Genomic DNA, 16,519 nt, shown 5'->3' with positions numbered 1-16,519 from the left:
AAATGGGGAGGTCACCATGCCTGTGCCCTCCTTCCCTGCCCAGCTGTGATCCAACATGCTCTGGGACTCACCAATAAATGATGGGCTTGGGCTCCCCACGGACACGGACGCTCATACTGACATCCTGCCCCTCCAGCACCGACTGGTCCGACAAGGACACCTGGGGAAAGCAGGGGTCAGAGAGCAGCGAGCACCCACCTGCACCCAAGGTCATGCATCCCCACCACTGCACCCAGGGCCACGTGTCCCCCATCAAAATGGCAGTCCTGGAGCACCAGGGGAGCTGCTGGGGCGCAGGCTGTCCAGGGCGCCTGGTGCACCCCATTTCAGGAGGTAGGAAGGCCTGACCTGGTACCTCCTGGCACCAGGGACCACAGGGCTGCGGTCACAGGGCACTGCTCCCCCTCTGCCAGGTCCCAGAGGGGTTGTCAGCTCACCTCAAAGGTGGGTGCAGCCTTAAAGGTGCTCTCTGGGGACCCATGGGCAGCCCCATGCTCGGCTCTAGGCTGCAGCTTCATGGCTGGTCGGTGCTGGGGGGTGCCGGACTCGGGGAACTCTTCCAGGGGGCTCAGGTACTCTTCGTCCGAGGTGATGGGGCTGGCCTGCCCGAGGGGGGGTGCCAAGTTCGCATGCCTCTCCACGGCGGGGGCTAGCACAGGAGAGGCGGGATAAGGAGCTGGCAGCAGCCAGAGCCAGGCAGGTGTGTCAGGGCACCCCTCCCCACCACCCTGGACCCCGGGGGTGCCCGGGGACATCCATCCCACGGCACATCCCGGCTCGGCCGCAGCCAGCAGCGAAGGGGTGCGGGGCCGCGCAGGGGGAGGGAGGGAGGGAGGGAGAAGCACTCCACGGGACGATAAGGGGACGCGATATCCCGCAAGGCGACAGCAGGGCTCAAGTGGCTCTTACGCAGCAGCCCGCGCTCCCATCCTTAAGCCGCCCGGATTCCCGGGATGGCTGTCCCTACCCCGAGCCGGCGAGGGCTGAAGGTGACATTGGCAGCTGCGCTCCCCCAGCAGCCCGCCCGCCCGCTCCCCGTGGGGGGGCCTGCGTGGGGAGCCCACCCGGGATGGGAATGGGACGGGGGACCCGCGGGGCGCGGGATGGGTGCGGGGGCCGGGGGCGGGTGGTGCGGGGTGGGGAGCAGCCAGCGGCCCGCCTGCCCGGACACCGCGCAGGGGGTGCTGGCCCCCCTCCAGCCCGGCTGCCGGAGCGCCCTCACCTTCCCCCCCTCCGCCCCCCCCCCCCCCCCCCCCCTTACCGGGGGGAGGCGGGCGGGCTGCCCGGTGCAGGACGAGGGCTGTGCCCCCCCGCGCCCCCGCGATGCCCTCGGGCAGCCCCGCGCCGGAGAACCGGGGCGGGGGTGGTGGTGGTGGGGAGCCTCCCTCCTTCATCCCCCCGCCCGCCCTCCCTCCTTCATCCCCCCGCCGCCCCCCGCACTCACCGGGGGGCGCGGCCCCGGCAGCCCCCCCGCCCGGAGCCGAACCGGGCCGGGCCGCACCGCCGAGCCGCCGCTGCCGCTGCCGGGGCCGGTGCGGCGGTGTCGGGCGCGCATCCAGCCCGCAGAGCCGCCGGCCCGCTGAGCCCTCCCCGCCCCGGCGCCGCCCGGCCCCCGGGGCTGGGCCAGCGGCGCGGGGGAGGGCCCGCCGCGGGGCCGGGGGCTGCCGGGCCCCTGCCCGGCCCCCAGCCGCTGTGGCCCCGGCTGGCCCCTGCCCGGAAGCTGCTGCCCCGGGGTGCACCACGCAGCGGGTGTTTTTTTGGGTGCTTCCAGCCCCCAGGGCAGCTCTGGGCCCCTGCACGCTCCCCAGGGGCGCTCACAGGATGGGAAGCACATTGGGGCTGCGGCGGGCTGGATAGCCCCCAGCTAGCGGGGTGGAGGGTGGGCTGGGTACCCCCGCAGCTAGTGGGGTGGAGGGTGGGCTGGGCGCCCCCCGGCTAGCTGCTTGGTGGGCAGGCTGAGTGTCCCCCCAGCTTGTGGGGCAGGGTTATCCCCATGGCTAGCAGGTTGGAGGGCAGGGCTACCCCCACGGTTTGCAAATTGGAGGGCAGGCAGGGGTATCCCCATGGTTTGCAGGCAGGAGGCAGGGGTATCCCCATAATTTGCGGGGTTGGAAGCAGGGGTATCCCCATAATTTGCGGGTTGGAGGGCAGGCCTGGGGTAACCCCACGGCTAGTGGGGAGGCTGGGCTCCTCGCCGGGTGCCGGGGGATGCTCACAGCCTGACCCCGCTTCCCCCCCGCCTCCACAGCAGGATCCCTCCGTGCTTGCCGGGAGCACGTCAGCTGCTTTTGTTCAGACAGAGCCTTGTAGGGTAAGGAAGCCGGTTTCTTCCCAGTGACAGCAGCGGCCGAGCTGGCAGCCAGCCTGCCGCCGCGCCGGCCCTCCCACCGCCGGCCGCGCTCCCACCGCCCGGCCGCCGGCACTCACCGGGCCGCACGCTGAGGATGGCACTGCAGCAGGTCGCCCCCACCTCGTTGGCCGCAGTGACGGTGTAGAGGCCAGCGTCGGCTACCCGGGCACTCCTGACCAGCAGGGTATGACGCTCGCCCTCCGCCTTGATGGGCCGCGTCGTGCTGCTCCGCAGTGGGACCCCGTCCTTCCTCCAGGACACTGCCGGCAGAGGCGAGGGTCACCCGTGGGCAGGAGAGTCCCAGCTCCCCCGGAGGTCGGTGCGGGGTCGCGGCGAGGCCAGGCGAGCCCCTGCCTGGCCTGGGGACCCCTTTGCCATGGGGTTCCCACGGCCCCTGACAGAGCAGGGCTGGCCGCTGGCTGATTCCTGGCATCCTCCTGCCCTCCAGTGGAGGATGGAGGAGGGAATCGAAACCACTTGGCTTCTGCTCGGCTCTGTCGGCTGGTAGCGGCCCTGGCTGCCCAGCTGCCCCTGCCCACATCCTGGCTATGGCATGCCTGGAGTCCGTCAGCCCTGAGCCGGGCACCGGGGCTCTCCCCCTGGGAAACCACCTGAGCTGTCCCAACAGCAGCCCAGAGCATCCCCTGTCCCTGCCGGCGCAGTGCTCCGAGGCCATTCTCCCACTCCCCCAACAGCCCAGCCCAGCGCGAGGGAACAGCAGACCCCCTGCCTGCACCCTGCCCTCCACACCGTGCCCGAGCTCATCACTCCTGCCTGGGGGAAGGCAGGGTGAAAGGGGTGCTCCCGAGGTGGGCACATCACCTCCCTGAGACACCCATCTGCGTGTCCCACTCCATACAATTGGATTGTCCCCAAGGGCGGCTCAGCGGGTGGGACGTGGACACGCAGAGAGCCCCCCTGCCACGCTCGCATCCCCCAGCCCCCGAGCCCCACGGTTGCTCACCTTCTGGCTGGGGGTTGGCTGTGACAATGCACTTGAGCAGCACCTCTGCCCCCACGGCCACTGCCATGTCCTGGATGGGGATCTCAAAGACGGGGGCTTCCAGAGGGTCCTCACCCGCTGAGACATAGGAGTCGTCAGAGGACTCTGGACAGAGAGAGACAGGCCCCGTGGCTGTCAGTGGGGTGGAGCGAGCAGGTCCTGTGCCATGCTGGGCTGTGTGCAGGCAGAGCAGGGTGCCCACAACACTCTGCCCATCCCTGCCAGCACGTGCCCCACACCCTCGCTGGGGCATCAGCAGGTCCCTCAGCCATGCAGTGGAGGAAAGGGCCACATCAGGGGCCACCATGGCACAGTGCCCGCAGTGGAACGAGGCAGAGGACCAGGGGGCAGGGAGCATACAGCCTGCTGTACATCCCTGTACAGCATAAGGGGTGAGGTGACAGCGGGGGGTGGAAGAAGGAGGGTTGTACAGCCCACTGCAGCTCGTGCTCTGAGCTCCATCTAGCCCCCCCCGGGGCGCTGGCTACTCTGCCCCTCCACATCAGCATCAGCCTCCTGGCTCCCCCCCCTCCCATGGCCCCAGACACAGGCAAAGGTCCTGGGGCTGCGCCAGGAGCCTCAGGCACGTGGGGCTGGCACTGCTCCAGTCAGAGCTGAGCCTGGAAGGAGCTCCTAGCCTGGGTGCAGTCTGGTCTCACCCCGCTGTGCTGGGGTGGGAAGGGTGGCTCTTCCCCAGCCAAGCCCCCACAGCATCCCCTGGGGATGCTTGGGCTGCACGCCCTGCCTGGAGCACCAAGCACGGTCCAGCCAGGACAAGCTGCAATGGGTGCCCTGTGCCCCAGGGCGGACAGACCAGCCCTGGGCTGGGTGCCAGAGGTCAGCACCCTGCGTCCTCCCTGGGCCAGGCAGGAGGGACAAAAATGTCAACAAGCGTCACGACCTCAAGGCCCAGCAAACTGGTACCCAGGCTGCTCTGACTTATAGCACTGGTTGGTGCCAACATCCCCAACCTGCAGAGCTGTGTCCCCCCGCCCCACCCCCGTGCTCTCCAGCACAGCCTGGGCTCCCTGCGCCTCCCAGGGGCAGGCTGGGGGTCCCCCATCCAGCTCAGGGGCTGGCTGGGCCAGCTTTGTGCCCACAGGGGGACAGAAAACCGTGCTCCTACCTAGCTCCGGAGAGGTGGGCCTGGCTCGGCGACCCTTCCCCTTGCTCCGTGTGCTCCTGCCTTCTTGAGCCGTCCGGCCACTCTCTTTCTTCTCTGACACTTTCGTCTGCCTTCTCTCCACCTCCCTGCCCGCGCCGTGCTGCCCTGCCCAGCTCCTCTCCAGGCGAGCCTCCTGCTCCATCCCCGGCTTCGCCCAGGGCAGGAACCGCACCTCTGCGGGAGCCTCCGGCCGCCGGTACAGCCCGTGGGGCACGGCCAGCCGGGCGGCCAGGGCTTCATTCACCACCCCGGAGGCACGGGCTCCACCGGCGGGGCCCCCATCCGGGCATGGGCTGCCTTGGGTGGGACCCGCCTGCGAAAGGACCGCCCGTCCCTGGGGGGTGGCTTGCGCCAACGGCCACTGCTCCTTCTTCTTCACTTCCCCAGTGCCTTCTTGCTGTGGACCCTTCCTGGTGCCTGCATCCTCCGCCTCGGTGGGCTGACCGGCCACCGTGCCGCCCCGCGCTGGGACTTTCTTCCCGCGCTGCCCCCCTGGCTCCGGCTCCCCGTCGGGTCCCACCAGTGCCACGCTGGAAAGTGCCAGGTGCTGGATGACGTGCGTGCTCTCCGCCGGTGGCAAGGTCTTCGGCAGCGGTGCCTTGCGCCCACCGGTGCCCTGAGAGGAGGGGGTGCGGGGGGTGCGGGGGGCGGGGGGCTCGCTGGCTGCCGGGGGCGAGGGTGCCGGGGGCAGCCCGGCTTTGCACAGCTCCTGGGAGCGCCGCAGCTGCTGCTTGGAGACCGTCCGCTTGATGCGAGTCAGCTCCTCTGCAAACTTGTGCTCGATGGCGTAGACGCGGCCGGCGAACTTGCCCCGCTCGTCGAAGGAGGCAGCTTTCTGCCGGAAGGCCAAACGCCGGCACGCCGCCGTGCTGCCCAGCTCCCAGCGGCTGCCTTCCCGCACGTCCTCCCGGGAGCTGCCTGGCGTGCCGGCACGGCGTGAGCCGGAGCCGGGCTGGTCGAAGGAGCGTGTCTTGCGCAGGGGCAGGCAGGGGTGCGCGGGGAAGGGGCTGTCCGCCTGCTCCAGGCTCCTCCGCCGCTCCTCGAAGTACTGCAGCCTCTCGAAGATCTTGGAGCCGGCACGCACCAGCTTGGGGGATGCCCGGACGGAGATGCGTCCGGAGGCGTCGCTCATGGGTGTTTGGGGACGGGACTCCTGCGTGCTGCCCTGTGAGTACCCTGAGGACTTGGGCTTCTTGATCTTCTCCTCGTACTCCTCAGGGACGGTGTCCTGGTACTCGGCCGGCACTGAGGACTTCTTGCGGGGGGTCACGGGTGTGAGGGAGGGGACACCAGAGCCACGGGCGGCAGGCTGGGACGTGGCACCAGCAGGCGGCAGCAGGCACTGGCCAGCACGGGGAGATGGCGAGCGGATGATGGGCGGCTTGGCAGTCAGCGGCAGGGCAGCGGGGGACCTCGGGGGCTCGGCACCAGGCTTTGGAGAGACGGGGCCACTGTGGGGTTCATCTCTCCGGTAGCCCCCTTGGGGGATGCTGCTGCAAGGGGAGAGACAGAGGAGCGCAATTCAGAGCCCGCCCTCGCCTCCTGGCTGCATCCCTGCTCCCAGCCCACAACACAGTGCCCAGTGGGGCACAACAAGGCGGGCAGGTGGCTAGGACAACCCGGGGACTGGGGAGTCTCAAGAGGCCCCGGCGAGTGAATCTGGCCACCCCAAGACCACCAGGAGCTGTCTGGGTTGGGCGAGAGTCCTGGGCTGCTGTGACACAGTGGTATCCCCTTGCCCAGGGCCACCCACGTGGGACGGTGGGGTGATACTGGGATACCCAGTGAGTCCCCTCCCCGGGGCCACCATGCCGACAGGACCGGCGGGCAGGGGGTGCCCCAGATTGCCGGGGTGTCCTGCTGTGCTGGTGCAGCTCTTCCACAAGGCAGAGGGGATCCCCAAGGCTACAAGCCATCCCCCTGTGCACATGCTGCCGTGGGCATGTCCCCCCGTCCCACTTGCCCCCAGGGGGGTCTCAGCGATCGTGGTGCAGAAATCATAAGATGGAGATGAGGTTCTGGTGGAACAAGCAGCCTCGAACAAAAAAAGGGGCGGGATGGAGGTCGAAGGAGCAGGCCTGAGGGGATGGGCACTGAAGGCAGCGGGGAGGAACGGGGACTCTGAGCACGTCAGCAGGTCCTGGGGAGGCAGCACTTCCCTGGCCCCTGCTGCCACCCCTGTGTGGTGGGGACTGCAGGGGGTAGAGCCTTGCCAGCAGGTGTCCCAGGCTGCCGTGCAACCCCAGGTCCCCACACCGTGGGCTGCGCAGAGCCCCCACGGCTGGGCAGGATGTGGGGACACGCATGGCACTGCCTGTGGCTGGGATGCTGCAGCTCATGCAGCAGCGCAGGGGTTACCCCCAGCCCCAACGTGGCCACAGCAGAAAGGAACCTCACTCCACGTCCCCCCACCTCACCCAAGGACCTGTACTCTCCCCTGGCCCAAATTGGTCCCACCTCCTCACCGGGAACTGGCTGCCTACTGCTCAGAGCCCCCGTTCCTCATCCAGGCATGGCGAAGGCAAAGAAAGCCCAGGCGGAGGGGAGGAGATGGCTGTGGGGGTTGGAAGGAGATGGCCCCAGCGCGATGTCCCCTCCGCGCGCTTCCCCTGGCTACTTACACGTGGAGCGAGAGCGCCCGTCCTCGGTACAGGCTGAAGGCGCTGCCGTACGGGTCGCTGGCCACCGAAAGGCTATCCTCCGACCCCCAGCTTGTGCCCACCAGATTAGCCCGTGATGCCCGCACCAGCGGCTCCACACCCAGGTGCCGGACCTCGGCGCCGCGTGGGGCCGGCGCGTTTGCTTGCCTTGGGGTTCCCTGCGGCTGCTGCCAGGCAGCGGGGCGGAGGTAGGGTCCCCGTGCGGGGAGGCTGGCATCCGTCTCCTTCTCCACCACGGTCTGCTGGCTGCCCGACCAGCTGGAGCGCTCCTCCGCCTGCGACAGGGCCAGCACCGAGGTTGGCGTCGTGTTCATGGAGGCGTCCACGAGGGTATCGGACCCACCTGGAAGGAGAGGGGTGAGCTGGCACCGGGTGCCTGCAGGGATGAGCCCAGCACCCTGCTCGGAGAGGGCTGGGGTATCCCACGGTGTCCCAAGCAGGCTGCCCCAAGCTCTCTCCCCTTTGCATGGGTGGACCACAGCTCCCCCCTCCATGGAGACCCCCAAAGCTGGGCCAGCACAGCCCTCGTGAGGTGGCCATGCCCATCAGCTGGTGCTGCCCTAAGCCCTCTCCCCTTTGCATGGGTGGACCACTGCTCCCACCCCCACATAGACCCCCAAAGCTGGGCCAGCACAGCCCCTGTGGAGTGGCCATGCCCATCAGCTGGTGCTGGGGCTCGGTGCTGGCCGGGTGCCCCCTGCTCACCCGTGGGGGTGCTGAAGGCCGTCTCATCCTGGAGCTCGCTGCGCTGTGTCACCTGGGGGTCGCTGGGCTCATCCTCGCCCGTCTCCGAGTCTGGGGAGGTGGGGGGGAGGGGGGAAGAGCAGGGGGTGAGGGGACACGGGGACAGCAGGCCAGGCTGGCACTGCCCCTTGCAGACCCACTGGCTCCAGGGGCAGGAGCGTGATGCCTGGGCAGCTCCAGGAGGAGGCAACGCCAGGGCAGGGGGCATGACTGTGACCTGCAGGGACAAGCTGCCAGCAGGGAAAGGCAGGACCAGGGGCGGGAAACTCCAGCAGGGCAAGGGCAGGCAGGGGAGGGCAGGCAAAGCAGGCAGGAGCAGCGTTAGGTTATGGGAGGAAGAAAAACGGTGGTGGGAATGCAGCTGGTGGAGGCAGCGTGAGGATGAGGAGGAAGGGCAGGGGGACAGCGGTGGCAATGGGGCAGGGTGGCAGGCTGGGGCACAGGGCCCACTCTGGGGTCGGGGCTGGCATCGGGCAGGGGTCTTCCTACCGTAGCTTTGTTTCCTGCAGGAGCGGAAAACTTCGCTTCCATAGGGGCAGCAAGAGAGAGAGAGACATCAACACCCGGTTATCGGCCCGGCCTGCGGAGACGCGGGGGGCAGCAGGGAGGGACCTTGTACCCAGCGTCTCCCCGCACTGTCATGAGGCAGGGACCTGCTGGGGCCAGCACCTGGATGTGCCGTGCCGGCTCGGAGAGCCTGGCACAGGGTCCAGGCATGGGGCCAGGACTGGGCTTTTGCCCATCTCAGGACCCCATGAGGACACCCCATGTCCTGCCCAGCCCCCTGGCAGGGGCCAGGTGCCCACAGGGTGTGGAAACAGGCCTGTTTCCCCCAGACTTCCCCACCACATCTCCAGTCTGCACCCACGTTCACCGCACGCTGCTCTGCACCCACGTTCACTGCGCAGACCCTCCTCGTGCACAGACCGTCACCCCTGCGCAGTGCTCGGCACCATCCCCTTCCCATGCCACGCCACATCCCGCCCGGCAGGACACCTGCCTCCTGCCCCCGGAGCTGCGGGAGCTGCCCCGTGGGGTGGCCTCACCGCCGCAGCATCTGCACATCCCTGCGCTCCCCAGGGCACCACAGCTTGGGGCTGGACCCCCCCGGCCAGTGCCCCAGCTGGGCGCTCCTGGGGGTGCTGGGGCACACGGACATGTGTGTCCATGTGCAAGCACCCACCCTCTGTGCATCCCCTACCCCACCAGTGGCAACTGCTGCAGGGTACGGCCGTGCCCCACAGCATGGCCCTAGTTGATAAAGCAGCGATGCTCAGGGTAAGGCATCAGCGAGAGCCTCCCCACAGGCGGGATGCGGCCAGGCCAGATCAGCACCACCCTAACGTCCTGTCCCAGGAAAACCGACGTCGTCCAGCCAGGGAGAGCCAGCCTTTCCCCCCTGCCACCGCCTGGGCCCTCACAAGCTGCCAGAACTGCCGCAAGGGACGCGTCCCCTGTCCCACCACTGCTCCCCTCCACTGAGTGCCATGATATGGTGGCGGACCACACTGCTCCCCGCCACCTTGAGCTGCCCCTCCGCACCATGGTACAGCGCCAGCTGCCCTGTGCACTGCCACCACACCGGGCTCCACAGCCTGGCCATGACAGCCTGGCAGCCCCCGAGAAACCGCAGCTGCGGGGCCAGGAGCAGCCCAGCCTTGCAGGGGACAACGGGAGCCCCCAACTGACTGGGACCCTGTTTTGGGGCTGTCGAGCTGCAGCCCAGCCCTGCCCAGCCTCTGCTCGCTGCCCCCCACTCCTGGCACAGTGGTGGGGCTGGACCCCGTCCCGGCATGCTCCAGGGGGTGGGGAGAGCCAGGTCCTGGTAACTCAACGCACCATGCGTGAAGCGCCCGAAGCGCCGCGAGTGGCCGGTCTTCTGCAAAGGAAAAGAGAAGAGAGCGTTACCCACGGCACGGTGCCACACGCCTGCTCACGTACACAGGCACACACAGTGCTGGCACGGCACAGCCGCACCCACAACACGCACACGGCCCATCGCGGCACACGCGGCACCGCTCACACCCACAACCGCTCGCACACACGCACACATACACACACACAGAGAACACGCGGCACCGCTCACACCCGCAACTGCTCGCACACACACACGCGTACACACACACACACACACACACACACACAGAGCACATGCGGCACCGCTCACACCCACAACCGCTCGCACACACACGCACACGCAGAGCACACGTGGTGCCGCTCACACCCTCCTGCTGGCAGGGCAGACCCGGCACCGCTCGCACGCACACGCAGACACTCACCCCCGGCTGCGCGCCCACGGGGTACCCGCAGGCACACACCCACGGGGTACCTGCAGGCACACACCCCCGGGCACACACCCCCGCGCTCGCGGCTGTGGGCGGCTGTAGGTGGACACGTGTAGCACATGCCCAGCCGTGCACGCACACACTCGCACGCGCTTGTGTGCACACGTGTGCGTGCACACACACCCCCACACCCCCCTTGGTGATGGCACTGCGCACCCCAGCCCTGTGCCGCTGTCTGTGCCTGGGGGTGACATTGCACCCCATCCCTGTGCCACTGCCTGTTCCAGGGGTGACACTGTGCACCCCAGCCCTGCGCTGCTGGGCACCCCCCTATGCCCAGGGAGGTGACAGCCTCGGGCAGTGTGGCTACCCTGGCACCGCTCCCCACAGCCAGCACCGCCTGCAGCAAGGTCTTTGCCCAGGCGGGTGCCCAAATGCTCCACAGCCCCTTCAAAGCCACTGCCCACGCCAGCTCGGGGACCGGGCCAGCAAAGCGTCTTCCAGGCGCTGGCCCAGACGCCGCCATGGGCACAGGCCCAGCACAGGGACAGCATCCCCCATCCCCAGCGGGGGCCGTGCCAGCTGCGAGGGAGGCTGCCTGGCACAAGCGGCATGGGATTGGCCCGTCTGCGCGGGGCCGGCGGCGTGGGGCCCATGCTCGCCCGCACCGTCTGGGCAGGCAGGCAGGACCCGAGCACGGGGCAGAGGCGCCGGCAGCTCCCTGCCAGCTCAGCTGCCCTCCGCACCGCAGCCGCGGGGCCCGGCACCCTCATGCCAAGGAAGGGACCAGCCCAGGGCGACCCGGCTGCCAGGTCTGGCGAGCACTGACACCGTCTCCCAGAGAAGCAGAGGGATGGGGTGATCTCCAAGGCAGGCAGGAGCGGCGATGCGGCGTGCAGACAGGCAGAGCTGGGCTGCCAGGTCTGAGCATCCTTCCCAGCCAGTCTGGGTGACGGGGTCTCCCCAGGACACTGAAGCCCTGTGCCCTGTCTCCCAGGCATGGAGCCCAGGGCTGGCCACCCAGCTTTCTTGAAGCCCTTAGCGCTGCCAGCCCTTCCTGCCTCCCCACAGCTCACAAGCAGGGTCACGGACAGACAGCCCCTGGGGACAGCTAACTAAGCATGGCCAGCAGTTAGTCACCCTTGGAAGGGCAGCGGGCTCATTTCACGTGCCCCAAAGCTGCTGCCACTGCAGTGGCAGCCCCTGCTCGTGGGCAGCGGCTGGGGGCTCCCACCAGCCCCCTGCCTGCATGCAGTGCTGGCCAGAGGGCAGCGGCTGCACGAGACACATTTGTATTCAGGCTGAGCCAGGCTTCACCTCCCCTCCTCGGCTGACTGTGCTGGTTCTGGCTGGCAGCCCGTCTTCCAGGCCAGGGAAAGATAGATGAATGATTAACTGCACCATCGGCGGATAATTCCCCCATTAAAAAATGAAAATGCAATTGAGTGCCATTATCGGGTGCTCTTGTGGCTTCCCCAGGGACTGGCGCCATCAGCTCCCCATCAAATATGGTGACTGCACCCAGTGGGCCTGGGCTGGGCTCCATCACCCGGAGCTATGGGGTGGCTGAGCCTCCTCCCCTCTTCCCTGCAACAGGTCCCTGCGGGACTGGGGTACCCCACAGCCAAGACCCCCCTCGGGTGCAGCACCCGCCCACAGCTCGTCAGGGAGTGAGTGCTGGGTGATGTGGGGTCATCCCCGAGCAAGGAGGTGGAAAGGGGGGCAGGAGAAGCTCAGGGCTTGCCATGGGGTTGGGTTCTGGGCGAAGGGGCCAGCTGGAGAGTGGGGGGTGTGCTCCCTGCCTGGGATTTCATTTGCACCCTGGGAAAAGAGGTGGGGGAGCCCCAGGAGCCCGCTCTGTGCCCACCCAGCCCGAGGTGGGGAGAAGGCTGGCAGGGAACAGCACCCAGCTTCAGCCCTGCCCCACAGGGCAGCCAGGTGAGACCTGGTGCTGTCTCCTACCCCCATGCCAGGCACATCTCCCCCCCTGCCCAGGCTGGGGTCCTGCCCTGGCCCTGGCGCAGGACATCCCTAGCTATGGCCATGGGGCCAAGGGGAGTCAGGGGGGAGAAGGTGGTCCTGGGACCATAGAGCACAGCCCATGCAACCTGCTGCCGCCTGGCATGTGGAGCCCAGCACCACATGGCACTGGTGCCACTGGTGAAAGACAGGTAGCTAGAGAACAGGGACAGGGTGAGGTGGGGAGGCAGTGGGTGGCTTGCCTGGTGCGCGGGGACAGCCGCTGTGGGTGTGCCAAGACCACCCATGCCCAGCCAGCGCAGCAGGACCCTGCCCCACCACATGGGCAAGCCCCTGGGCTTGCTGCTCCCAAGGGCAGATGGGGCAGCCAGGCAGTGCCACCCACCCTGCCCCGGAGGGACCTGACTCCCAGCATCCCTGGGAACCTGTGTCCCTCAGCACATCCTGCACCCCTGGGAAGGGACTGTGGTTCACAGCCCCTCCCCAGCCCCTGCTGGGCCACCAGGCAGGGTGACAGCAGGGAGGCTACGTGCCTGCACTGGGTGGAGCAGCGGGGTGGCCTTGTGCGCTCCGGGGGAGCTGGAGGCGGGGGGCTTCCTGGAAGGATGCTCCCCATCCTCCACCCCCCGCCGAGGCCAAGTGACGTCCTTGTTCCTTGCTCGGCGGCGGAGCGTGTGGCGGGGCCCGCGGAGGAGCCTTGCCTGTGCCAGGCATGCTCCTGACGCGGAGGGGATGACGCATGCAAAGCCTCGTCTCCAGCTCCGTGACCACCGGCAGCGGGGCCGGGGGGAGCCATGAAGCAGCATCCATTTGCTTCCCTGGCTCCGGAGAGCAGAGAAGGGAGAGGGTGGCACAGGAGGAAGACCCCGGCAGGGGTTTCAGTCCTGCTGATGACACAGGCGGTGCAAAGCACCTGCCCTCTGCCCATCCTGCCCGGGCTGGCGAGGACAGGCAGGCAGCTGGCGGCTCTGCAAGCAGGGATGGAGCTGTCGATGGGCGAAGCCCTAGGGAGCCCCGGGTGGCACCAGCAGGGCCGGAGGGACACCTCCATCCCCATCCCCATCCCCATCCCGATGCGCTCCCGCTCCCCATCACTGCCCCCTCCCCCCGGCATCCGCCGGCGCGGCAGCCCGAAGCCCTTACCTGGAAACGCTTCTTCACCCAGATCTTCTTCATGCTTCTGCAGAGCCCCGCTGGCCCGGTCACACCGGCTCAGGCCCGGCAGGACGCCAGCCCGCTCCCGGCGGGGTCCCCGCTGTCAGCAAGCCGGGGGGGCAAGCGATGCTCCGAGCATCCTCCACCGCCTGCAGCCGGGGACGGCGGAGGGAGAGGAAGGGGCTCGCCAGGTTGGGCTCTCGGGAGGGCTGGAGCTGTGAGCATGAAGCATCACTGGAGTGCTCCTCCCTCCATCCTTCCCCCGCCTGCCTCCGCCTCCGCCCCCCCGCCAGCCCTGGCACACAGCGACAGCGGCGGGGGACAGGCGGGGCACAGGTGGCGGGGGGCGAGGGCAGCCGCGGGGCGGGGAGCGCACGTCCTCCCCTCCCCGCTGGCTTTGGCTCCACGGCCCTCAGGGGTCCGAGCTCCCTGCCCAGCGATGCGGCTGTACCACTGTCCCCTGCCATCGGTCCATCCTGCCCCACCGCCCGGGGCAGGGGCTGCTCTTCTCTCCCGTGCTCAGCACTGTGGGGCACAGCCCACCACTGCGGTTCCCGCACGCACCCCGACGGGGACCAGAATGACACAACACACCACGCCAGCGCTGCATGCCGCCGCCCTCCATGCGCTGCCCCCAAAGTGCTCCTGAACAGGGCGGCTCCACTGCCACAGCCACCACAACCCTGCACGCAGCAGCAAAGCTGTGGCGCAGTGTGCCATGGCACTGCCCAGCCAAGATCCAGGCTCGGGCCCCCGCATCCTCCAGCCATCGGCAGTGCACAAAGGTTCCCTTACCAAGGCATGGGTGTGGGTCCCAGCACTGCTGACCCACCTGCACATGAACAAGAGCTAATACGGGCGCAGTCCTGCAGAGAAACCCCCCTGGCACTGCCCATGCCACAGCACAAGACCCCCTTGAAAACCACACAGCCTTTCCTTGCAAACCATGGAGTCTCCATCCCCAGGCACCCAGTCCCCTAAGCCAGACCTTGCACCCTGTCCCCCGGGTGCCTCAGGACCCAGGTGGGACGGCAGGGCTTGACTGCTAGGCCCTGGGCTACCATCAGTGGTTTGTGGCTGGTGGAGGCGCAAGCATGCCCTGGGGAGGCGGGCTGTTGTCCCTGTCTGTGTTGCATGACACACATGAGACCTCCCCTTGTCCTGGGAGGAAGACCCACGGCACAGCTGAGGGCAGGACTGGGTGCCCACGACCAAGCTGTGATGGTGCAGAAGCTGTGGGTCCCCGGTGAGGCTGGTCAGGGCCATTAAGACACACTAGTGCCCCCAGGGTGCTGGCACAACCCTGCCACACCTGTTCCAGCTGAGTGTCCCCAGCCCTGCCAGCCTGTCCCTGTTCTCTGTGTCACACTGCGAATAAGTCAGAGGGGCAGTCCCAGCCCCACAGCCTCAGCGGGGTCCTTCCTTCCTGCCTGCTGTGCCCCCGCCCCCAGCTGTCGGTGCCCTGCATCCCCAGCTCACCAAGCCATTGAGCACCACAGCACCCATCAGCCCCATTTTCCAGGCTCCTGGAGAAGCTGACAAGGTCCTGGCCCCACCGGCTGTCCGTGCTGCCCCCTCCCACTGCAGAGCATCCGTGGGGATGCTGCTGGAGGCCTCCCCACCCAGCGCTTGTCCCCATGCTGCTCACCTGTCCCCTGGGGAGCCAGCCACCCCACGCAGGGCTGCACACAGGCGTCACGCTCCCCATGACGCTTTGGCAGCTCCGGCAGCTTTTCTCCGCTTCCCCTCCCAGCCCATGACTCCCAACGTGAGGCTTTTCATGGCTCCATAATAACTTGCAAATTACCCAGTACAAAAGGAGCTGTTTATACAACATTTCTGACAGTCCCACAATCCGAGTGATGCTGCGGGGTTTCCGTGGAGACCCCGCACGTCAGGCGAGTCCCACAATTGCCAGAGCTGGCACAAAGGGAATCTCTCCCATCAGAGGCAGAGGATTCTGCTGGGCCCCCCCAGCCCTGGGTGGGGACAGAGATGGGCACCCCTGAGCCATGGCTGGCTAAAGGGGTGGGCTGTGGGGCTCATGTCTGCCAGGGGCCCTGCCCCCAGGGTCTCCCTGCCGGGTGCTCTCACCCGGGCTCTGCATGCATGTGGTCCTGCTGCAGACCTGCACAACCTGTGCCCTTTTTTCTCACTCAAGCGGGATAAAAGCCCCGTCAGGGATGACAGGAAGGTGCACCAAGGCTTGGACTTGGCACACGGTGGTGCCAGAGCAAGGGTGCTGCCACCAAAGCACCTGCAGGGACAGCCCCAGGGCTGGCCCCAGGGATGGACCACATGTGCCCAGCCAAAACGCAGTCATTTGGGTATCCTCTGACTGCCATGTCTGCTGCCCCATCGCCCACACAGTCCTTCCCTGCCCCTGTGGCTCAGCCATCCCTCAGCAAAAGCCCCAGGAGTGGCTCTGGGCTGCCCCAGAGAAGCTGCACCCTGGGGAGCAGCTGGGTCACCTCCGAGGGGCTGCGCCTGCTGCAGGGCCCAAAAGTCCTGTCCAGAGGCTGCAGCACCAGCAAATCCCACCGCAAGGGCAAAGAAAGTGTTTGACGGGAGGTGATGACAGCCTGCACTCAGGGTGTCTCCTGTGCAAGGGACAGGGGCCAGCATGGCCATGGCATGGGCAAGGGGCAGAGCTAGAGCAGGTGGCCCCATTGCCATCCGGCTCCAGCTTCACCTGCTGGACACACACCAGCCCTGAGCAAAGCAGGTAGCAAACACTTGCTCAAAATGCAGCACGAATTACGCTCTGCTGAGAGAAAACGGCGACTCCCCATGCCTTTCTGTGCCTTCCCGGCAGCTCCGCACGGATCCTGCCCCTGCACCGCAGCACCGGCTGGGCACTGGCCACCCGGCCCCGGCCATCAGCCCCTTTGTCTTGGTGCTGGAATAACTGATGGTGGTGGGTGCCTGCAGCCACCTTGGGTAGGAGGAGGTCTGGACATGAATCTTTCATGTGTCTGAGCCTCCCGAAGCTGCTGGGGATGGTCTGCGGGAGGTGGGGATGTGCTGGGAGCCTTGGAAGGTGAGGCACCATCCCGAGCCCTCTCTTCAGGGAGAAATAAATGCAGCGGGATGGCCCTCATCGCAGGGCAGGGCAGCATCTCAGCAGCTTTCTGGCCCTGGCAATGCTCTGCTGTGACCCCTCTCCGAGTGCTAGGG

At 67.8% G+C, this 16,519-nt stretch overlaps 1 protein-coding gene across 1 annotated transcript in view; it reads right to left on the bottom strand.

Annotated features, from left to right (window-relative positions):
* Positions 1 to 16,519, bottom strand: part of SPEG (striated muscle enriched protein kinase) — a 40,195-nt gene that overhangs the window by 18,196 nt on the left and 5,480 nt on the right. The window contains 7 exon segments of the mRNA XM_054209685.1: positions 72 to 160; positions 438 to 649; positions 2,428 to 2,610; positions 3,315 to 3,458; positions 4,480 to 6,011; positions 7,140 to 7,521; positions 7,884 to 7,973. Of these exon segments, the coding sequence (XP_054065660.1) occupies positions 72 to 160; positions 438 to 649; positions 2,428 to 2,610; positions 3,315 to 3,458; positions 4,480 to 6,011; positions 7,140 to 7,521; positions 7,884 to 7,973 (2,632 nt within the window).

Source organism: Rissa tridactyla, chromosome 7 (assembly GCF_028500815.1).
Source record: "Rissa tridactyla isolate bRisTri1 chromosome 7, bRisTri1.patW.cur.20221130, whole genome shotgun sequence".
NCBI lineage: Eukaryota > Metazoa > Chordata > Aves > Charadriiformes > Laridae > Rissa > Rissa tridactyla.
The sequence above is the reverse complement of the archived record's forward strand: the minus strand, read 5'-3'. Positions and strand labels throughout refer to the sequence as shown.